This window comes from Pagrus pagrus (assembly GCF_965226575.1).
Source record: "Pagrus pagrus genome assembly, chromosome: 13".
Classification (NCBI taxonomy): domain Eukaryota; kingdom Metazoa; phylum Chordata; class Actinopteri; order Spariformes; family Sparidae; genus Pagrus; species Pagrus pagrus.
Window position 1 is genome coordinate 7,720,055 of NC_140197.1, and position 23,519 is coordinate 7,743,573.

Below are 23,519 nucleotides of genomic sequence, written 5' to 3' on the forward strand. Positions count from 1 at the left end.
ACTGAAAGCAACCTGCTACCAAACGTTTGAAATCACTGTAACAAAATCTGTGAGTATTTTCTTCTCAAGAAAAGTCGTGTAACTGTCCAGAAACACAGGTAAGATTCCATCTTAGTGTCTGGATCTATTCTAATCTGTCCTTTAGATCTCATGTAAAAAAAAAAAAAAGCCAAAAAACTGAGTTTCATTTCAATTATTTTAGATTTGTAGTAGAGCCCGACCGATATATCGGCTGGCCGATATTAGGCATTTTCCAAACCATCGGTATCGGCATTTATAATGGCCGATAAATGAATATTTAAAAAATAAAATAAGAACGGACGAAACACCCTTCAACCATATTATGAGTGTTGGCGTTGCATATTTATTCCACCAGAGGACACTCTACAACGTCCCTGTTGGTGGCACTCGTGTTTAGAACGCCACAAACCCGACAACCAGCTGATCCAGCCAGAGTCGGGCAGTGCGAACCAGTTACCCACGACTGAGATCATCGGTGGAGTGTGTTCATGGCAACTGTCACGAGAAATAAATTGCTTGAATGACAATTAAAAGAACATCCTCATCAGTTCTCTTAACTCAAATAAGCATGACAAAATTTGTGACTACCATGTCCAGTTTTGCTGCTGTTACATGTAAGCCGAGAGTGAAACTGAATTAGCAAGTAATTTTGATGTTCCTCTGTTCTGTTGTGACAATAAAACAAACAAATTTATTTTTAAACTGCATTATCATATTATTTCAGTGAGGACTCATAAATAACTACAAATAACTAATGTTACGGAAATCTGTTGTATGTTTTGTTACACGTTTCTGGATTATTTTTTTATATATATACATATATATATATATATATATATATATATATACATATATATATATATATATATATATATATATATTGGCTGATATATCGGAATATCGGATTTTTAAATCACCAAATATTTGTATCGGTATCGGCCTTAAAAATCCTTTATCGGTCGGGCTCTAATTTGTAGGAATCTCAATGATCTCCCTAACAGCTATTTTGTTGATAATGCTATGATCATCTCACATTCTAAATTCTAACATAATGAGCTTGGACGGCGTGATATAAATCGGTTAATATTTTAGAGATAATGCTAAATAGTCCTCTGTCAATCATGCCCATGTTTTCTTTCCTACTGACTTATTAACTATGGCTTGCAGCGAACTATCTTGTGTTATACTGTGGAAATCCTTTTCGATGAATGGGACCATTTGTGTGCATTTATTATCTTGTATATATAATATTTATTTAAGATGCATCATTTTATTTTGTTTTAGGAGCTTTTAAACATCTGACTTCGGCAAAAGGATGAAAAAAAGTCCTTTAGGTGAACTCTGACTCATTTGCAATCTTTTCTCTGCTCATCAGTGAGCACCATCCCCGTCAGATAAATGAGTCCTTTCACACTCACTGTGACTCAACCGACAGCAGCTTTGCCACTTTGCCTCTGGCCTTGCTACACTGGGGAATCAGTGTGATCTCTAACCTGAGGCATCACTTGAGAGTACACACACACACACACACACAGTCACACACACACACACACACACACACACACACACACACAAACACACACACACACACACACACACACACAGACACACACGCCATCAGTGTCAGATGAAGTGAATTGGACAGGTGAAATGGAGAAGGATCACAGCCTTCTCCTGGATTCACTTGTTCAGTTGACTAAGAGAACACATTTTCCTGATATTGTGAACCCTTACAGAAATATAGTACATGTATATACGCATGTGTACATGTATGTGTCTGTTTTAGGTGTGAGAGTGTGTCACCATGTGCTAAGCTTGTCTGATGCTCTTGCTTGTAGTTTACCTGGTTTCTTGTGGAGTGTCTGTTCTCGTCCTGACGGTGCGACAGCGTCCTTTCCTCAGCTTGTTTGTCGCGCGTCGATGCCTTGCCCTTGCAAAAACATCAACACTGTCTACCACAAGCGACTCACAACCACCCCCGCAAGCACAAACATCACAGCAACCACCTCCGTGTTCCTGGAGGCTTCGCAGCTTGACAACTTCAATTTGAGTCTGTTGCTTTCCTTAAGTTTCATCTACTGGACACTTGAGATTATCCCAAAGTGGAAACTTGGTTAAAGCAGTATCATTAAAACTATACAAAGTAGTAACTAAAGCATAAATGCAACGTGTTTTTACCCTAATGGTGCAGTAGCCAATGTCATGGTTTCAATTCTTATCCTGTAATCCTTGTTGATATATCTTTAAGTGTGTGTGTGTGTGTGTGTGTGTTAGTACCTTGCATTCATCAGCAGAGAGATTGTGATAGAGAGGACACCCTGATATAGAGAAATGTCTCTCATGCCTCCCTGTTAGATGACCTGGTAGAAGAGAAGGAGAAAGGGGGAGGGAGACACAGGGGGAAAGAGGAAGAGGTGCACACAGAGAGCTTAGGGTTGGTGCATGGCAGCAGCTCATCTGATCCAATAGGAAACATTGCAGTTTTTGTGCCCTCACCCAATGAGTTGCACCCAGGTGTGGGACACTTCATGTTGAAGTTGTAGCTCTCGTGGAAGCGCCGACGTTTGGGCCGGTGGGAAAGGTCGTGGGCGGCGGCCTCTTTGAGTGACAGCTCTTTGGCCAATCTCTCGTCCTCTTCTTGGGAAACCACAATATCGTTGCTGGAAGACACAAGGTCGTTGCCGGGGCTGGAAACCTCGATGTCGGACTCCGAGGATGGGGCGTTACCTGTTGGGGTGCGGGGAGGGGTCTCGTCCCGGTCTGCCCCCTGCTTCAGGTCTGCTGAGCCAGTAGGGACAAAGGAAATGAGAGGGAATAATTGCAAGAATGCTGGGTAAAAACTTAAAAACCCCCACGTACATACTTTTTTTTACCCAAAATGGCAAATAAAAACTTTTTTCATTCCGATTTCAAATTAGACTTTTACTCATAAAGATAATAAATACATTAAAATGGAACCTAATGGTCTATATTTTCTGTAAAGCCATGATTTAATTGTGGGTAGCTTCACTATTGGGATGAGCTGGGTGCTTTTAATGTCTCTGTGCAGTTTTATGGAAGTACTCCCAGCACAGAGAACACAGAATGTTTGGCAATATTCTGATTTTTACGCAGCGTAGCAGGTGGTAGACTATAAACCAATACTGTGGGTTGGACAAGAGCAACAGTAAGGCCACTGACGGAAAAACCTCTCAGTGATTAAAGTCTGAATCTGTCTCGACAAAGCCTAAACGGTCATGCAAATGTTTTACCACTTCTTCTCTTCTCAAATTTATCTCCAGGGAAATCTTTGTAGGCTGCAGATTCGACCACATACAGATGCAGTTAACACTCTCCCGCAGTGGCTGCCAGCAGAGAAATCCAATAGTAAAGAGTGATGTTACTGCAGCAGAAGACCAGTGTTTCTCAGAGTCTCAGAGTCAGAGGGTCTGGTGAATGGGAGGACTTATTGCAGCCCATTTCCTTTCCTATTTTTCCAGTTACACAGGGCTATTCAAAAAGTCAGGCTCATTATTATCTCTGTCAGGCGAGAGTCTGGAGGGGACCATGCATCATGGTCGCGTGTGTCTGTCCGCAGCTAATCTAGCATACTACTGGACTCATCAGCATATAATTGTGCACCTCTCTAGCTGGTTAAGGGCGACACAGGATATGGTCCATGTCCCACTGCGTCCATCCGGTGCCCACAAGCAAAAAAACACACCTACTTCTCAAGAAATCAATAACCAGTCCATAACATGCAATGACGCATCACAGTACATTATATGTGCACAGATGGTACACACAGTACAGTACTTGATATTTACAATGATGGAATAAAACTGGAAAACAACATCAAACACTCTGCTGTGAGAAGGGGAAACAGCTCTCCATGTGCAGAGAGGCGTGAGGGAGTGTGAACAGCTAAAGTATCTGACAAAACACTCAATATGTAGTGAGTCATAGAAAAACGAGAGATAACACACAAAAACAGAAACAAAGAAAAGAGCAGGGTTAATAAATAACCTCCCCTGCTAAGTGATAAATAGAATAGTTAAAATTATAATTAAAATAAGTTCTCTTTCAAATTAAACATCTTAAACTATTGTTTTTTCAACTGGATTCATCACATTTTCTGACCATGTCATGTGATATGCTACTTCACTTTAAGAACAAATATTACTGGGACCACTACAGAACAACACCACCCAGCCACAGTTTGTACTGCTACTGTTTGGCGTACCGATAGACTACAGAGCAGCTTCTTTCCTTCAGACTGTGAGACTCCTCAATTATTCCCCCACACTCCATCATAAAGAATAGCTTTTCTTTTCTTATGTAGCATGAAGCGACTTCAACTCAAGTTTCCTTCTAAACCTTAGTGTTGTAAAATCACTATTAACTGAACCTTTGGAAGTTGCAGATGAGCTTTTCATATCTTTTATAGATGCTACCACTATCCATGTAGGAATCTGGCAACAACATAGCACTCTGACAATGAACCAGCCACATGCTAGATATATTTTATTTGGACCTAACTCAAAAACTTCATTGTGGCTTTAGAGAAAGCCACTTAAACTGGAGACTCCATTTACGTAAACTTCAAATGTCCAATTCATAATGTCATCTGAAGTTTTTTTACTTTGAATATCTGTTACAGTGTTGTAGAGTTGAGTTTACAAATATGATTCCTTATAGTTACTTTGCTACTGAAGTGGTTTTGGGGACCCACACGATGAGCTCCTTGACTTTTTGGCTTTACATCTGTTGTTCCTGCGTGATTCTTTCCTTAAGTTTAAATTTGTCAGAATTTGGCTGTGACTTTTTACACGTGCTCTTCTGATTTTCTATTGCGCATATAAACGAACAAACAAACTCGGTTTGTGTGATGCAGACATGACTAAAATGACAGTAATAAAACATGTTCCTGAATCAAATGAACCATGAAGTGTATCACTGCATGACTCCTGATATTGTTTCACAGTTAAGGTAATAAATGATAAAATAAAGAAAAGAAATGCAATCTATCTAAGCACAGCTATATCAGCTTTGATAGATATGGAACACCACCTCCTCAGTGGCTAAAGTTAGAAAAACGATCCTCGTCTCTGGAAGGCAATTGATTATCGCCAGTGATACATACAAGTCCAGGATATGTACTGAGACACATTTGTCTTCTTTATAATCAAGAACACACTGTGATCACAAACAGGGCTCATTACATTTGCTGAACGGTACAAGAATGAATGAATGAAACACGCAAACAGACGCCCTTCCTCCTCCTGCCTCTGCTGTCCACCTCATCTTCTTTGCCCTTTCAACTTCATTTTCAACTCTCCTCATCTACGTGTTAGTCTGTTCTTTCCCTCTCCCTTCAGCCTCCTCCTTTTAATATGATCTAATTTCTAAAACATACAGGAAATACTTCTGGTCTCACCATTAGCCTCGGTATCTGAACCAGACGACCTGCTCTGACGCAGTGGGTATTTTTTTGCCGTAGTGTTTGTCGCCCCCTGCTGGCTGCGTGTGACCCTGCGCCCGGACGAGAAGACGGACGCTGCAACTGCCGCTGCTGCCGCATCTGCTGCGGAGTCCAGGCCTTCGTCAGGACCCACTGGTGTAGGAGAACTGCTCCTTACTGAGCTGCAGTTATCTAGGAGAGGAGAGGAGAGGAGAGGAGAGGAGAGGAGAGGAGAGGTTTACTTCATAATTTTCAGTGCAGTTTTACATAGAAAATTACAAATAAAATGAATTAGATTTTTAAGTATCCACGAACATACAGAGTAAAGATTAATAAACTGAGAAATATACTTTCTTACACAGTGACCAACTTATATACATTTAGCTGCTAAGTTACTAAACTGTTAAATGCATTTCTTCCCCTTCAAGACAATGTTGCATCAACTTGCAGCAATTTCAGGTTTTTTTCCACAAAAACTTTAGTTTAAAATGTTTTGAAGAGCGTGCATTACAATTCTAGATTGACTTCTCAAAGCTGAGCAGTCTGCAGCTGAGCAACTGCAAGCAAAAATGGTAAGAAGAAGATAGTTACTTGTTGCAAATGGCCTCAAAGGTTGTGGAGAGATTAATCCTGCCACAGAAAAGAAGTGTGAACTCCTGAATCCACTTCTTTTTGGAGAAAAACTAGCGTCTGTGTTGTTGCTAAGCCTGCATGAGGGCTACGACAGCACAGTCAACTTCTCTCGGTAACAAAAAGCAGAGGAAACAGTGTCGACCTTTCTTTCTCTGCTGTAAATCCCCTCTGGCAGCCACAGCAGAAAGAGGTCACACAGGGGGTGGGAGTAGAGTTTATGTGTGTCTATGGTGGGGGGAGGTCAGGCTGTCTGAACCCATTCATGCTTTGAGGCTGCCCATATATAATAGCTCCTGCTTAACTGTTGACGTGAGGGGGGTTTGAAGTCTCTCTGTGAGTGACAGCACTGTTCCTTCTTCAAATGACACTTATAAATGACATTGTACTCCATGTTGAACTGTCTGGCTTTATAATAAATATGTATGATCATAAGAGGAACAGAACCAAATTAGTTCACTATGGGTGAGGAGCAGAAAACAAAACAGCTGTATGATAAATAGGTTTAATTTACCTTTCATGACAAGAGGACAAAAAGGAACAGAAAGGCCTCCCTGAAGTTCTGAAATATAGTCGTGTAATGATAACGGTAAAATAAAGTGGTGTAATTACACAATGGTTATTCCTATGATATGTGTGATCCCTTAAACCAATTAAAGGTTGATACAACCACACTGCATGGGTGCCGCTGATATGCAGTAACAAACTATACACCTTATATATTAACCTCAGTGGGTAAAAGGCCAATTAAACCTTTAAGTTATATATAATTACTATGCATATATACACTGTATATATGCACTTCTGCTGAATGGTTTTGGCATATCTAACTTAAGAAGAAGACAAGACATGGCAGTTCTCATTCATTATTTTTTTTTTTTTACTTTCAGGAGGATCTCATTCTTTTGAATGGCTTTGAGGAAATTCAACAGTATAACCTTACCTTACGTTAAAGTAAATATAAAGGGTAAATGGAATAGCGCTTTTCCAGTCTACAGACCACTCAAAGCGCTTTACAACACTTGTCACCCATTCACACACACATTCATACACTGATGGCAAAGGCTGCCATGCAAGGTGCCAACTGCTCATCAGGAGTAATTTGGGGTTCAGTATCTTGCTGAAGGAAACTTTGACATGCAGCAGGGGGGGAGCCGGGAATTCAAACCAGTGACCTTCCAATTACTAGCCGACCTGCTCTACCTCCTGAGCTACAGCTGCCCGGCAACTACAGCCAAGGCAATCCTATAGAGCAAACTTGCCTTGCCTTGAGGTATGATGCAGGCAGTTAGAAAGGCTCCCAATTGCAGTTCAATGGCGATGTATTTTATTAAAAAAATGAAAAAGGATGTACGATCTCCAAAATGAGATAATAAACTGACAAATGAGTGCGGTCAAAAACTGTATGTTACAGCTTTACCTGGGCCACCTGCACTCTGACTACCTCCTCTGATATGGGAGTGTTATGATAAAAATACAAAAAGGAGGGTAGGCCCAGGAAAGACTCCATGTTGGATCTCTATACCAAAATATAATAAACCTATAGCACAAATTGAATATCTAGGTGGGAAATGACTTATTGAAAGAAGGAATTTAGCTCCTACCACAGATGTATGAAGCTGTAAAAACTATATGTAGAGAACTTAAATGTTGGATTTATCATTCCAAGCTCTCTATTGTTCTTGCCTATGCACAATAAGATTATTATGTGCTTTTTGTTTTTCCCAAATGGGATTATTTCTGAAAATTGTTCAGTGTTTACCTTGTGAGGTCTGGCTGAGGCGCAGTGACGCGCGAGTCAGGCGCGTGCTGCTCCGCCTGCGAGCGCTCTCGGAAGCTTCGGTGTGTTCGAGGTCGGCGGAAAAGTCCGAGTCCTCCGTCCCGTCCGAGCTGCTGCCAGCGGTCCTCTGGAAACGACAACACCAGTTATGGTTGAGTCAGAACAGTCTGGACCGTCACCGAACCGTCTCAGACCGGTTAGAGACATTCTGTAAGATTCATTTAGGTGAAAATGTGTGGGTTTGTTTTCTTTACCAGCGGATAATCCAACAAAGATCCCATAGGCCTACTGGGGGAGGAGCATCACCTGCTCCACATCTTCTGCACCCTCTTCACTTGTCAATAAATACTCAAAATAAACCTAAACGGCATCACCGCGGGTACACCATTAATTAAGCCGATTACATCTATTGTCAACCCTGACATCGCCTGAACGCACCTTCCGTGTAAATTTCCAGTCAACAGTCAGTTGAGTCGACACATTATTTAAGAAGACTATCGCCAAAAGCACCTAATAACTCAGTAAAACAAATGAATTAAAATGTCCCGTAAGATGCTGTGTAATTAATCCAAATTACAGGCTGTCTAGCTGCCCGCCGCATGGAATGAATGGGGTGACGCTGAGGCGTATGGGCTCACGCTACACCACTAAACGTAAACCCTGTTAGGTGGGGGTGGGGTAAGGGGTCTCAAGTATTAGCCAACATTACATTTGCATTGAGCAGATAGTAGCTACATTGGGGCCCCTTCCATCTCCCGAAATAGCAGCCCAAACATAGGGCTACCTACAATCGTGTAATATTAATGTATATCGTTCACTAATAGTATGCACAGTTCTCTGCATTTCCTTCGTTTCAGTTGTTCACAGTCAGATGTATTTATTTTTCCATTTTCTCCATATGTCACATTTAATTTACACAGGGCTAACGAAGAAATAACATGTAACAATACGATAGATAACACTTGACTGACGTCCCAGAAAGAAAAAAAGCATGCAAACACAGCAAAGACCATAAAAAGGTTCAACACAAATCAAAATTGCATTTAAATTATATACAGATACAATAGATATAGAAAACACAAATTAAAACAACATAAAGTGCTTTACAATACCCAGTGGTGGACAGTAACGAAGTAACTTGAGTACTGTACTTAAGTACAGTTTTTGAGTATCTGTACTTTACTTAAGTATTATTTTTTGGGGATACTTTTACTTTCACTCCACTACGTTTGAAGGACAAATATTGTACTTTTTACTCCACTACATTTCTATTGATGCTCTCGTTACTCGCTACTTTTGAGCTTACGTCAGCTGATGATTTTTTTTTTGTTTGTTTTTTTGTGCAAAATTCAGAGAAAATAAACTGTTTCTGCTGATTTGCGTATGGTTTGTCTTAGTCGTATTGCCGTACCTGTACTACGTCATGCCATACGAAGAAATGGAGGAAGAAACTGGAGAAACACGGGGGAAACTCCCACCGAGCACCCGTGGCCTTATCTCTAAACCCCATGTTTGATTCGTTTCAGTTTAAATGTTTGTTGTGCTTATCGCGAACAAATTATATCTCGTCTTCCAACCTGAAAAAGCACGTCGCGGTATGTAAAGTTGTTACTAACGTTAGCTAGCTTAATGTTGGTTAAATTGCAGATGAACATTTTAAACGTAATTGTATGTGTCATCATAATTGTATGTATCATAGTTGCCATTTTTAAACGGTTTAAAAATATGGCAACTGTTGCAGTGCAGTTGAATGGTTAAGTTGACTTTCTGTTCATGTTTTTTATACAATTCATATCAAAGAGTCCAAGGTAGGGGTTAGGTGTGTGTGTGTGTGTGTGTGTGTGTGTGTGTGTGTGTGTGAGAGAGAGAGAGAGAGAGAGATAGAGTGGGTGTGTGTGAGAGAGAGAGAGTGTGTGTGTGTGTGTGTGTGTGTGTGTGTGTGTGTGTGTGTGTGAGAGAGAGAGAGAGAGAGAGAGAGAGAGAGTGTGTGTGTGTGTGTGTGTGTGTGTGTGTGTGTGTGTGAGAGAGAGAGAGAGAGAGTGTGTGTATGTGTGTGTGTGTGTGAGAGAGAGAGAGAGAGAGAGTAGCATAGAGTGAGTATAGTATATATTTCATTTGTTGGTGAATGCAGCTGAGTCTGTGTTCTGAGGCTTCTTGCCTTTATTTGTTTATTTTTGAGCTATAAACATGTCTGTAGCAGAATCGCATCAGTGTATTGTATAATGACATTAGGCTACTTTCCTGTCCTGTATTTCCTGAGATATTTTTAAAATACTTTTACTTAAGTAATTTTTTAAGCAAATACTTTAGTAGTTTTACTTAAGTAATATTTTGACTAAGCTACTTGTACTTGTATTGGAGTAATATTTGACAAGGAGTATCTGTACTTTTACTCAAGTAGTGAAGTTGTGTACTCTGTCCACCTCTGACAATACCCTTCCCTATGCTAGCGTATACTGATTGGTGCTTTATGTGGCAAAATAATGTTTGCAAAATCACTATTAGGCTACTTGGCTTTTAATACTATTTTTTTTTAAAAAATATTTTTAAACTACATTTTAATAGCAATATAAGGCAGTAACAAACAATATGCCCGTGATAAAAAAATAAATAAATAGATATAAAAAATTAAAAATAAAAAACAGGAAAGATATCACTGTACACGCATGGGACCACAAGCGCACATTAGAGCTGTGTATTTGACAACTTCACAACAAGACGCGGCGCACCTCATTTACATACGACCAATTACATTGAGGAGGGGGCGGGGTTGAGAGAGCCCGACCAATGAACGCAACGCTCGTCCCGATTCGGCCCAATCAAATCGTTGTTTTGGTGCGGACGCTTCGTTCCATCCTCGCACTCAAAGAACAGCCTGTTCCTTTTTCATCAGTTACAGCAGCCGTTATCGACATTAACGGAGGTCAGCGCCTCCACCAGCTTGTAGAAATCCGACACAAAATCCCCAAAGCCCAAATTTACATAACTCCTATTACTAGTTATGCCCCGAACAAGCGACACCTGATAAACAACAACACGTTCTCGCAACTCGGCAACAACATTAGCTAGCGTAGCTTTAAGCACAACACAAAACACAGCTCAGTTGTGTGTTTCTACTAGCATTAATATTCAGCACAATTTTACAGCTTATTAACGGCATCTTATAGAAGCGCATTTGAACTCGCAGGCAGCTGAAGTTTTTCCCACAGAGTTTGATTTTTTTGATCTACGTTGGCTAACATTAGCTATGACGTTATGTTGTGCGTCCGCTCTGCAGTCTGCTCTAACGGCTAAGTATGCAGCAAACACCTGCCTTACCTTTCTCCGGGGCATTTTCAACGGTGGGACTGGTCGCCTCTGGCGGATTATTTATCCGTGCCTTGGGAACAATTTATCCCAGGTTGTAATAATAACAAGAACAACAAATCACCAGCTTTCGATATGAGCCAACTCAGCTGAAAAAGCGCATCAGTTTCTCTGCACTTCCTTGTGAGTACAGCGCAAGCGCTCGTTCGTTTTTGGGGTGCGTTAACAAAATACCTCCGTGTGGAACATACAGTAGGCTACTGGTGGACCTTTGCTTGAGATATTTAAAAAATATTTGACAAGGGCCGCGAATTGTCTAAACTTTTTAAATGAATAGTTACTATCGGTTAGTTACTAAAATATTCACACGGTATAACTACTAGCAACATTTATTAAAACTCGTCAGGCGTTGCGCAACGAGTACCGGACTCCCCAGCTAAAAATAAAATATATCTAAAATTGCTGTCTGTAGCTTACAAAACCAGTCAACATTAAGTTTGTGTTGCTTCTGATAAATTAGCCTGGGGCTCTAAATGAGTCATTTGGAAACTGGACACAACACCGGAAGTAAGCAGGAGTGAACACTCGCTCTGCAAATTCACGTCTACAGCGCAAGTCTGAAGGTTTCTTAGTGGGAGGGAGGGAAGCTAGCACGTTGGATTTGACGTGGAGTGAGTGGGACTTCACTTTCCTTCCTGCTAGCCTTTTCTCTGTAGTTTCTTGCAGAAACAACCTTCAAAGTTAAGTTTTTTCACCGTGAACGCCACCCAGAAACGAATAAACAGCGCAGGGGAGATTTACTTCCACTCTGACTTGTAACTATTATGGCCGGTAGCACCATCAAGACAGTGTACGATATTTTTCAAAGCATGGAGTCCGGACCAGCAGCAGCTTGCAGCAACGCCACTGCAAAGGTAAAGTTATCCACATAATTCACAGCAGAGGAGGAGATGTGACAGCCGTGGTTGACATAAAACTATGTTTTGCTGCGTGTCGGCAAACATTAGCTTGTTTTAATGCTCCCTTAAGTTAGCCTGTTCCTGTGAGACTGTCTGACCCATGTGAAGTTCATTAACTGTTAGCTGACTGTAACTCACAAGGCAAACATGTGACTTGCACTGTACAGTTGTTGATTATGAAATGTCAAAGGTGCAGCCAGATGTTAGGATGCCAGGGAAATCTCACCCACTGATTTTTGATAATTTAGTCGCATTCATCCATTCATCAGAGTCAGATAAAAGTATTAGGGATGAATTGCTGGGGTTAGATTCAGGGTTTGATCAGATAATTTGTTGGTTATTTAGATGTTTGTTTGTCCAAGGATCAGAAAAACGTTCAGATGTCATAGTGTCTCGGTAGTTGTTCAATTTGATGAAACAGCTCCAAGACCAAGACTGGTGTATAGTTGACCTCATCCCTGCAGTTTCTCTTTATGTTGTAACAAGAGACTGACAAAAGGTCATCAAATGAAGATGTAGCTGTGTAATATTGCAACGCGATATCAGAGGAGCTTTAGTCCGGCCTAACATGTTGCCAACTGAAGATGAGCTTGGTTATCCAGAGAGAAGGTCAACTCTGCACTTTGCTCTTCTGTCTGTAAATAGTTGACACACTGCCTGTCCTACCTGCCTTTTATCAGTGACTGTCCAGCAGAGGTGGTGTCTTCCTGACCAATAAACTGTGAGCAGAGTTTTGGGTCTGTTTAATGTACAGTGTCAGATTCATAGCAAAAAGTTTTATAGGGTTATACAAGTACCCAAACGTCAAACTTGAGTAAAAGTAAGGGTATCATGTTAAAATATTAAGTTGGTAAAGGTGAAAGTCACCTTATAGGAATAATACTTGAGTCAAAGTCTTGAAGCATCAGACAGTTAATGTAGAGTATTAAAAGTAATTTTATGGCAATACAAACAAACAAACAAACAAATATATATTTACATGTAGACTGAATACTGTGAGTCAACTAATTATCAGTTTGGCTGATTCTTGGATTAGATATTCACTTTTTTTTCTCTGATTAGTGGAATCGATGTTTCTTTTATTAATCCCATTGCTGATTAAAGAAAAGAAAGAAATTTAAAAACATACCGCTTACTAAAAATTTTAATATTTGCCTCCAGAATGTATTGGAATGGAAGTATAAAATTGTCAGTAAAGTACACAGTTAGAGCTGTTTTGGGGCTTTCTCCATATAGACTGTTACTCTCTCCTCTATCAGGCCTGGCTGGATCACCATTCCCGTTCTCTGGGTCTGTTCATCGATGGCAAGTTTGTTTGTCCTGCAGACAGACAGAATCGCTCCCTCACTGATTCTAAAGGTAAGTGCAGCCTGAGTTAGGAGCACATAGAAAACCTACACAACCTAGACTCACTTCTATTTCAGCTTCATCACCCCCTTCTATTCAAAGTAGGGCTGGACGATATGACCCTAAAATGATATCACAATATTTTTGGGCCATATCTCGATACACGATATATATACCTCCACATTTTGAAATCTCTCAAAAGCTCTTCATAAATGCTAGGACAGGGCGACAACATTAGACATCAGAATATTTCTGACCCAACAGGCTCCACTTCAATATTGATACTGCAACAATATTGTAGAGGTGACTATTGGTACTTTCACAAAATACTAACACAATGAGATTTCTGATAAATAGTCATCAGTAATGTGGATATAATGACTAACCGGGTAAAGACAAGTATTAGAAGAAGTAGAACAGTCTGGTAAGTTCAGAAAATGACATCACTTTACTGTAACCCAGCTGGAAAAGAAAACAGTTATGTCATATCACCATATAACGATATCCAAAATCTAAGACAATATAAAGTCACATATAATTCAAATTATTCAAAGAAACTGACCACATGTACGTTTTTTCACTTCTTTTGGTCTCCAGGTGTTAATGTGTGCAGCACGGTGTGCGCTGTGGAGGACGACATTTCCCAGTGCGCCTCCTCTGCGGTGAACGGCTTCAAGGCCTGGAGCGCCCTGAGCTGCTACCAGAGGGCCAAAGTGCTGCTCAGGTAAACTCGCCTTAACACATTTCAGGAACCTCAGGACTGACTGTAACACTGTCCTAATGTGGAGATGAATGTATGTGTTACCTGCCCTCCACTAACAGGTTGGTGAGCGTTCTCGGGCAGCACGGCCAGTGTGTGTCGGAGCTGTCGGAGCTGTGTGGGGCCTCCTGCTCGTCCTCCACCCTCGTCAGACTGCTGCAGTACTACAGCAGTTGGGCTCAGCTCAGAGACACTCTCATCGCCAACTGGACACCACTGGGTGAGGTTAAAGCATTTACAATTGAGATATACTATTTATTTTCAATTATGTTTTTGATTAATTTTGATTTTGTTTATCTGTTTTTCCTGTTTTCCAGGTGTGGTGGCAGTAGTTGTCTCTGATGACTGCTCTCTTTATTCCCTCATGCTCAAAGTCTTACCAGCACTGGCCATGGGTAACACACACGCAGACACACACTACTAATTAGATACACATTGGAAGAAAGTTCCCTTTTCTAATGGAAACTAATGATTACTTTTATTATCAATTAAAGGGCTTTATCAATTTATCATTTGATCAATTCATGATTTGGTGTATAAAACACTAGAAAGCCACCTCCATCACAGCTTCCTGTTGTCCAAGATGATGTCAGCAAAAGGCATGTTTTGTACAACCAACACTCCCAACACCAAAGATATTCCACTCACAAAAACTGAAGCAAAAAAATGATCATATTTAAGAGTTGGAGATGTTTAAATGTTTGGCATTTGACTGATTGATTCACTGGCTAATTGTTGCAGCTCTGATCAAATCCAAATTCTTTGTTTGTTTGTTTTTATCCAAAATCGTTCTGAGGTGTTGTGAGTTAAAATTGGATCTGCCTTCCCCAAGGCAACTCTGTCATCATCGTCCCTGGTCTGAACAACGCCCCTCCGGCGCTCCTTTTGGCCCAGCTTTTCATAGGAGCAGGACTTCCTGCCGGGGCTCTTAGTGTTTTAACAGGAAGTGACGTGTCACTGGGTGCCAAAGTGGCTCAGAACCCCAACATCAGCTATGTCACCTACAGCGGCAACAAGCAGGTGCGTGTGTGGGAAGATTGTTTGAGTACCCGTCTATACATTTGTTATAAAGCCTTCAACACTGTTTTTAATATTAGCAATATTAGCTAAATCATTACGACAATGTTATTCTTCTCGGTCAGGATGGGGTGATGCTGTGCAAGGCCACAGCAGGGATGGGCGTTCCACTCTCAGTCTCCCCCTGCATCGGCGCTTCGTCTCCCTTCATCGTCTTTGAGTCAGCTGACATTGACAGTGCAGTGGATGGAGTGATAGAGACTGCCTTCAAGAAGAAAAGAGAGGTGATGTACGCAAATAAGTGTGTCATGCCATCCCGTCAGACCACCATGTCTCTAACTGTCCTCTCTTTCTCCCTAACCACAGGTCAGCTGGGTGTTGTGCGTGCAGGAGAACATTGTTGACAAAGTTGTGGCCCGTCTCAAGCTCCGTATGGCAGGGATGAAGTGTGTGGCCCTGCACAGTGACGGAGACAGGGTCCTGGTGGACGCTGCAATCCAAGAAGCTCAGCAGCAGGGGGCCACGGTTAGTCAGAACCATTTATTTTGACTTATTTTGTGTCGTGTGGTCACATTCCTGGATTTCTTGATTATGCAAGGTGGTGTAATATGCATCATTTTACTTCATGTCCACGATGTGCACCCATGCTTGTGCCCGTGCATGAGAAATATTTGTCATCAATTAACATATTTACTTTTTAAAATGATAAGTATCACACTACTTTGTACGTTTTTTCAACACCAGTAGAGCAATTGAGAGAACTGTGTGGCTAGCTATTTAGCGGACGCTAACTTTCCTCATAATACTATTACAGCCAGTGCACATAAGGTTAATCACCTCTATGCTGCTGCTGCTGTAGTATCACTGTATAAACTCTTGTAACAGTGGGTAAAACATTATAGCTAAGACTTAAAAAGTTAGTTATGCTACTTAGAAGTTAACAGATGCCAAGTTTCTATCTTAACATTATTACCTTCATCTTTAAGTTAATGTCTCTTGTCTTCATAAGGACCACAGCGGCACTGGCTTTGACCCAGTGCTGTCCTTAATATTTTGTAATATTTTGTAATATTTTGTTTTTGTAGTGATTTAATGTCTCCTTTCTTAAAATGTCACATAAAATGGACTATATTGCTTTAAGTAGTGTTAGCTAGCTAACTTTGTTAGCACTAGTTTGGTGGCTAAAACGCTTTAGCTTCTGTAACAAGAGTTTATGCAGTGACAAGTCAACAGTATGCACTTAATTGATTATTACAATCATGTGCACCTGCTGTTGTTATTGTATAACAAAAGTTAGTTTGAGCTAAGGTAGCTAGCTGGAAAAGCTGGAAATGTAGTGAGAAAAATGGATAACATTTTTTGGGGGAAATAGAAAATAGTTGTAAACGATTAAGTCAAAAAGTAGAAAAATGAAGGAATTGGAAAACAGTACTGAGCTGTAACCTACAGGTGTTTGGGTTTCTTACATAGTTAATGAAAAACAGTTATTTTTCTCTCTCTGGGCTCCAGTTGATTCAGCCCTGCGCTGCCCCCCCATCTGGTGCCCAGTACCCACCCACGGTGCTCTGTGGGGCGGCCCCCTCCTCTCCGTTTGTGGTCTGCCCCGCCCCTGGACCACTGCTGCCTCTCATGACCTTTAGATCCCACACAGAAGGAGTGACCCTCGGTAAGAGAGCGTCTGTGGATGTAGATGCATGACTGAAGTCAGTTACCAGATTTAGTACAGTTACCTTTGATGAATATGAACAGCTCTCCTACAATAACTGGAAGTTCATTTTCAGGCTTTAGATACTGTGTTGGAGACTTGTTAAAGATATGATGTAGCACTTTATCATCATTAACTCATTATCACAGTGATTGGGATACATTTGGATTCAGTGTATGAGGTTGTAGTTGACTCTACATTGCCTTTACATTGTTATGTTTTTTTAACTGGTTAACAGAAGTTTCTCTGTTCAATAAAACAGATTTCAAGGGATTGTATATCTTATGATATCAAATTTCCACTTGAACCATAGTAACAGTCTCTCTTCTACACAGGAAACCACACCCCTCATGGCCAGGCAGCCTCTATCTGGACTGAAGACCTCACACTGGCACTGGAGATAGCCAAGAGGTGCACACTTACACATGTCTTCTTTCATCTTCCTCTACTTTTCCTTCTTTTCTTTAGTTTTCACCTTCCACTTACTTTTCTTGTGTATTTCTTTTCCAATGATGGCTACATTCAATTTATGTGAGGCACTTCCAGGGCTCTGATATGGTGCAACACTTAATGGAATGGAGCCAGGCCCTTGCTAACGTTATTATTTACACCAGTGTGTTTCCTGTTATGACAAGTGAAAATGTCTGCTGTGAAAAGGGTCTTTTTACTTTACTTGTTTTCCTCTCTCCTCAGTCTGTCAGTTGGCTCTGTGTGGGTGAATTCCCACTCTGTGTCTGACCCCTGTATGCCGGTCTCTGGTCACAAAGACAGCGGCACCTGCACTGATGGAGGACAGGAGGTAGGTTTTAGTAGTTCATCACACTGTTGCACTTTAACAGGAGACACCAACAGAGCCCCAAAAATGACGTAGGAATATGAAACAGGAAATGTAGTGAGCAATTTATTACCATCTCAAGTTGAAATAAAATGAATTAATTAGATATTCATGTATCCAGTTATATTTTTTTGACTTGTCTGATAACCTTTAGCTACATCTAGTCAATTTTGGGGCTCTGTACACACCAGCCGCTGCAGGGATCGTGCATAACACAACAGTTATTAACCACTATTTAGATTCTTGTCCTGTACGTTGACCTCCTTTCTGCTTTCTTTAGGGTCTGTACCAGTTTCTACGTCTGCCCTCTTCTTCTCCTCTCCCTCGCTCCTCCCCCGTCTCTATGAACTACTCAAACTTTGGAACAGCAGCATGCCTGGCTATCATTCCTGAGGATTCAGACCCTGCCAGGTGGGCTTATAATGCTTTCTTTACTTTAAGTCATGTTGACAAGGTATTGCAAGGCATCAGAGCTGTTTAAGACACATGCGATCAATTAATTTTAAGTATTTAACAGCCTAATATGTACTAATACATGCAGGGTCAAGGATGTGATTTTCATTTATCAGTCCACATGTATCACTCCCTTCCACCCTCTTCTCTTCTCAGTGCTCCTAAGCCCTACCTGCAGTTTGTCGGTGGAAAGGCATGTAAATCAGTGTCTGGCTGCAGTCTGGCTGTGCAGTCCCCAGGGGGCAGCGGTGTGTTAGCCTATTGTCCAGACGGAGGCAGGAAAGATGTCCGTAATGCCGTAGAGGCTGCTATCAAAGTCCAGCCTGGGTGAGTGCATTGCCACGTAAACATACACAAACTGCTGCAAGTCAGGCGATCAAAGTCAAACCAAAAAGCTCAAATAAGTACATGTTGTGTTTTCAAAGTCACAAACCCAGACCCAGATGAAATGCATCTTTTGTGCAGCACGCGAAGGATGTGGCAAAATATCAGCAGTGGATAAAGCATGATTTGCTCACCACACTAACAAAAAAAAGCATAACAGAAAACTGCACTTAATCGCTCACATCTGGCTAATATCTAATCCACTTAGGAGGTATCAGTCAGTATCAGCGCCAGTACTCCTCCAATAGATCAGATCAGTGCATCCTTGATCATAATCAGTCATTTTGACCACAGTTTATCCTTCATTTGAGAGCAAATTAGATGTGTAGTTCTCACATACAATGCCAAAGGGCCTCCCCAAAACAACCCTTCTTCTTCTTACTCATCGATTGCTCACTGTGAATTCGTCAGCAAAGACATTTGTTCAGTTTGGCCCAGGCTTAAACCCTCTCCTTTTCCTAGTTAAAATTTAACACCCGCTGTTAAAGCTTGACAGAGCTTTAAAACTTTCTGAGGTGAAGTTAAACCGTTATCATTAACGTTGACATTCAGGCTTTCAGACTCTCACAGAGAGGCTCATGTTTACAATCCAGATAGGTAGCAAGGTATTTCACAACACAGTGGGCTGTGTGTGTTTATCGCCAGTCAAAGTTGAACTTGTCGCATCGCCGAGTCATACACAGTGTAAAGTACATGAGTATCAATCAGAGTTTGATTACTTTTAAACCCAATAACACACAGCTCTGTTTGTTACTACATACAAACCATTAAAGAAATAGTAAATGTTCAGTATATTTTCCCTGCAGAACATTCATACAGTTTAAATATCTATACCAAAATAATAGAATGTAATATCACAAAGAAACACAAAGATGGTCACACGTTTCTTGTAACATCCTTCCCCTCCTCTAGCTGGATGAAGAAGAGTCCCTCTGCACGTGCTCAGTCACTCTACTCTCTCACTAAGGGCCTGGAGGCAAAGAGGCAGGATGTAGCTGTGTCAATCAACATCCAGACCGGTCTTTCAATGGATGAGGCTGAGAAGGAGGTGGAGCTCAGCATAGCCAGGCTCAGTGATTGGGCAGCTTACTGTGACAAAGTCCAAGGTGGAGCCCTGGTGAGGCTTTTTTTAATATCATACAAAATGAGCAAATTAAAGGATTGTCAGGAAGATTAGTAACGATGGCTGATCCCCAAACTCACATCTTGTTGTGTCCTTCTCCTTCAGCCTATGCCACAGTCTGGCTCTGCTCTGTCCCTCCCCGAAGCTCTGGAAGTTGTGGGGGTTGTCCTCCCTGACAAAAATCCCCTCCTCTCTATGGTGACACTTCTTGGGGCAGCCATTGCCACAGGCAATGCCATTGTCATGGTTCCCAGTCAGAAGTATCCACTACCAGCCTTGGCATTCATTCAGGTAAGTGTTGGAAGGAAGGCATCTGCACGCAAAAGTTGGAAAATGCTTCACATTTGGATCTGGATCAAATTGTACTTACTTGTAGATACCAAATACCTAAATACATCTGTTTTTTTCATCAGGATCCATGCATTATTGCTTGAGAAATAAACGAAAATGTTAAAAAATGCCCTATCTTGCAGTGTTTAGAAAGTGAGAGAGAATTTGTGGATCAGCCCCTTTATCCGCATCCCCATCAAAATTTTATTGAAGAGTTTATTCTGGGCCGAGACCATTAACCTCCTTTGCAGAGGTCATAAAATTGTGCCAAGAACAGACTCTTGTGGTGCGCCACAGTCGAAACAGCTGCAGCAGACACGTCACCAACCCCCACTGAGAACAGTATACCTGTCTATGTATCTGTAAACACTCATTTTGTCTCTTAAGCCCATTTCCTCCTCTTCCTCCTCAGGTGCTCCAATCTTCAGACCTGCCAGCAGGTTTGGTAAATATCATTACAGGAGGCAGAGACCAGATGACAGTGGCTCTGGCTAATCACAGTGTCATCAAGGCCATCTGGTACTGGGGCAGCGCTGAGGTAAGGACCAACACGTACAGCAGGGTTCAGATTTTGTCAGAAAGGCGGGGCACAGCTCCCCCTGAAAGCAGGATTCTATTAACAATACCCAGGACACATAAAAACAGACCGCAGTCCTACTACATACAGTCATCTTCACCACTGCTGTCTGATTCCTACCACAGGGCTGTCAGTACCTCCAGCACACCTGCACCAGTCCTCTGAAAACCCTGAGGCTCTTCTGCCAAAAGGATGAAGAGGGGAAAGATGGAGGGAAGGACTGGACTCAGTCTAACCCCTCATTCATGGAAGAGATGTGGAGAAATGCTGTCCAGTGGAAGAGTGTCTGGATTCCTACTGCATAAGAAGACAGAGGGAGGGAGAATAAAAGATGGTGACAAGAAGGATGGAGGGGAGAAGAGTTGCAGATATTTGCTGTTTCAACATCAGCATGTAAATAACTGCAGGATGTAGAGTTAAACTGAAAGAGCAGAAAAATCATGAGATGTCGGTGCAATTAACAGTGAACAGAAAAGAATTAATAATAAAAATGATAAGAAGTTTGTTTGTTAAGCCCCTCCCTCCATAGTTACTGCTGCTGCACCTGTCAAATGTCTTCATTGGTTTTACCATAATGACTCTGGCCATTTGTTGCTAGAATTAACCAAGTGTGTATTCTGATACATAATGAAGTGAAGGCTAGGATTTGTTTAGCAGCTATTGAGTGAGTGAGAATAATGGGGAAGTTAGAGATAAAATATATTAACAGCTCTCATTTTTAGGTTATGGCACAAGAAGCCACAGAGACCGAGTCTGGGTTACATTTTGCAAAAACACAACAAAACAAGCATACAAACCATGAAGCACTTAAACTAGAGAGGAGATTTTGAAAGTATTTAACTAAAATTCTTAAACTGACAATGTTGAAGGTCGAATGTTAGCAGCACTATTGATGTATTAATGTGGTATAAAAGTCAGTGATACTAAACATCTACAAGGGGGAAATTGTCATATATCCTTCTTTATGGTGAAGACAGCCATTCTGCAATCGTAAAAACAGTCCCTGGTGACTTTCTACCTCTATCCTCTGCTATTATTGTTCTATTTAGTTACATTTGTTTTTCCAGGCAGACTTGCAGGTAGCAGAGCCTTGAAATGGTATTCAGAAAGCTACAGATATATTTGAAGTGACACAGAGAGAAATGGTTTAATCTATAATTGTTGGAATAAAGTATATAAGTTGTAGTAAAGGTGTTTTGTTTTTTCTACAAATGCATTTCTTTTTGCATTATACAACTTGAAACCTGTTCTGCCTTACGGTTCTATTGATAACTGAACAAATACCAATGAATTCTGTGTAAACTCAATCTAAATATGCCAATCTAGTGTACTGTATATCTCTGTCACTGTACAATAAACTAGCTTTTATCCATGGAGGTACACTTAGCCCAAACATTCCTAGTAAAATCTAGTTTGTTTCCATGTTCAAGTTCATCTGTGTGTGTTTCCAGAGTATGACACTGAGTCTCACTGTCGAAAAGCCTAAATAAAAAATAAAATACAATCATGTAATGAATTTATACACTCTATTGTCTTTTTCGTTTCTAACTTTGGTGATCCCTTAATGTTTCATCTGCTGTGATATAAGACCAAATACCTGCTAAAGCAATGGAATCCTCATCAGATTTATTATGTGTTTAGTGCTAATTAGCAAATGCTTGCTAACACACTTCACACAGATGTTGAACATGGTGAACATTATAGCATTTCACATTCACATTAGCCTTTTAGCACTGTCAATGTGAGCATGTTAGAATGCTCACATGAGCATTAGCTCAAAGCACCACTCAGAGAGCCACAGTCTGTACTTGCAGAGTAGTTTGATTTACATTGATTTATCCAGTATTTGGTTGTTGAGTAATTGGCCTAGACTGTTGTAAGTATTGACATTTTCACTCAAACAGAGGTGTTGCATATCATCTGCCTCATTGCATTGTAGTAATTTCTAGAAAAGAGCCATCCTTAATGTTATCAGTTCAAATTACCAACCAGTAAACATACTTAATAATGATTATTAATTTAGGACCGCTGAGGAAACAAGACTGCTGTCATCATTGCTCAGAAAGAAAAAAACATCAACAGGGAAAGTAAAAGTCGGACAGACTTGTGACCCAAATCACTAATATCCAAAGTATGAAGAAGCCTAGCTTATTATCAGGTTTAACGTCAATTTATTAGAGTCTTGTATCTTTTATGTCTATAATCTCTGGCAGTTTTGGCAAAGCTTTACCTGCATGTTTCACTTTCAAAGCAGTAACTTATGATAAGTATTTAAAAATGTATCTGCTTAATGGTTTTTCAATGTAGCTCATTCTGTAACTATTACTAGGTATTACTCACACACTGAAACATTCAAACATGCACATTGCAGTGATGGGCCTGCTTACACTGTGGTTAAAAACTACATTGTCAGTAACTCTTAGTTATTGGTTCCCTTTTTCATTTGGTTCCCTTTTTATTTTCCCAAACTGGTTCTAGCCAGCGGAGCACTGAGGTAAACTTCCAGACATTTCCCTGGTCACAAGACTCCTCCCACCCACTGTCACCCTAACCATTACAGGAAGAAAGAAACAGGAAGGGTGGCTTTGAAACTGGAGAAATTGCTGAGTCACAACAGTGACACAGCAAAATCTTCAGTTGAACCCGGCACCACTTTTGACACAAGACTGACTAACTCACTGACTGACTCATGTTGCATGACACGGCATAAAAATAAATGCCTAAATTACACTTTGCAAGAATGAGAATACAAGATATAAAGTGAGCACAGACGCTCACATTATGATGAAATGGTGTGTGCTGAAATCATTTAAGTGGTTATCATGCTGAGGTGCCAAATTCTGTTTAATTGT

The 23,519-nt window shown here is 40.8% G+C and overlaps 2 protein-coding genes across 6 annotated transcripts in view; one reads left to right on the plus strand and one right to left on the minus strand.

Annotated features, from left to right (window-relative positions):
* The window catches only part of LOC311268065 (histone acetyltransferase KAT7-like), a 27,523-nt gene extending 16,241 nt beyond the window's left edge, over positions 1–11,282 (minus strand). For 2 of the 3 annotated variants that reach the window (XM_084371418.1, XM_084371416.1), the window contains exons 1-6: positions 11,190–11,282; positions 7,854–7,998; positions 5,438–5,653; positions 2,518–2,802; positions 2,299–2,381; positions 1,865–1,951 (exon numbers count right to left, since the gene is read on the minus strand). In XM_084371418.1, coding sequence (XP_084227544.1) covers positions 1,865–1,951; positions 2,299–2,381; positions 2,518–2,802; positions 5,438–5,653; positions 7,854–7,998; positions 11,190–11,204 — 831 coding nt within the window. In that variant the 5' untranslated portion in view covers positions 11,205–11,282. The remainder of the gene's footprint in view (positions 1–1,864; positions 1,952–2,298; positions 2,382–2,517; positions 2,803–5,437; positions 5,654–7,853; positions 7,999–11,189) is intronic. The other variant, XM_084371417.1, reaches the window with a different exon arrangement.
* On the plus strand, positions 8,536–22,187 carry aldh16a1 (aldehyde dehydrogenase 16 family, member A1). 3 transcript variants are annotated; one of them, XM_084371415.1, is made up of 18 exons: positions 11,323–11,360; positions 12,046–12,091; positions 13,396–13,495; positions 14,081–14,207; positions 14,306–14,463; positions 14,561–14,638; positions 15,076–15,263; positions 15,386–15,544; positions 15,627–15,785; positions 16,770–16,926; positions 17,301–17,376; positions 17,659–17,764; positions 18,081–18,211; positions 18,410–18,580; positions 19,550–19,754; positions 19,866–20,051; positions 20,503–20,628; positions 20,793–22,187. In XM_084371415.1, exons 2-18 carry the CDS (start codon positions 12,047–12,049, stop codon positions 20,970–20,972), a joined length of 2,352 nt encoding a protein of 783 aa, XP_084227541.1. In that variant the 5' UTR covers positions 11,323–11,360; position 12,046; the 3' UTR covers positions 20,973–22,187. The 3 variants fall into 3 exon arrangements, with proteins under 3 accessions (XP_084227540.1, XP_084227541.1, XP_084227539.1); XM_084371414.1 differs by lacking the exons at positions 11,323–11,360; positions 12,046–12,091 and adding an exon at positions 8,536–9,466; XM_084371413.1 differs by lacking the exon at positions 11,323–11,360 and having other exon boundaries at positions 11,810–12,091.
* The last annotated feature ends 1,332 nt before the right edge of the window (positions 22,188–23,519 follow it).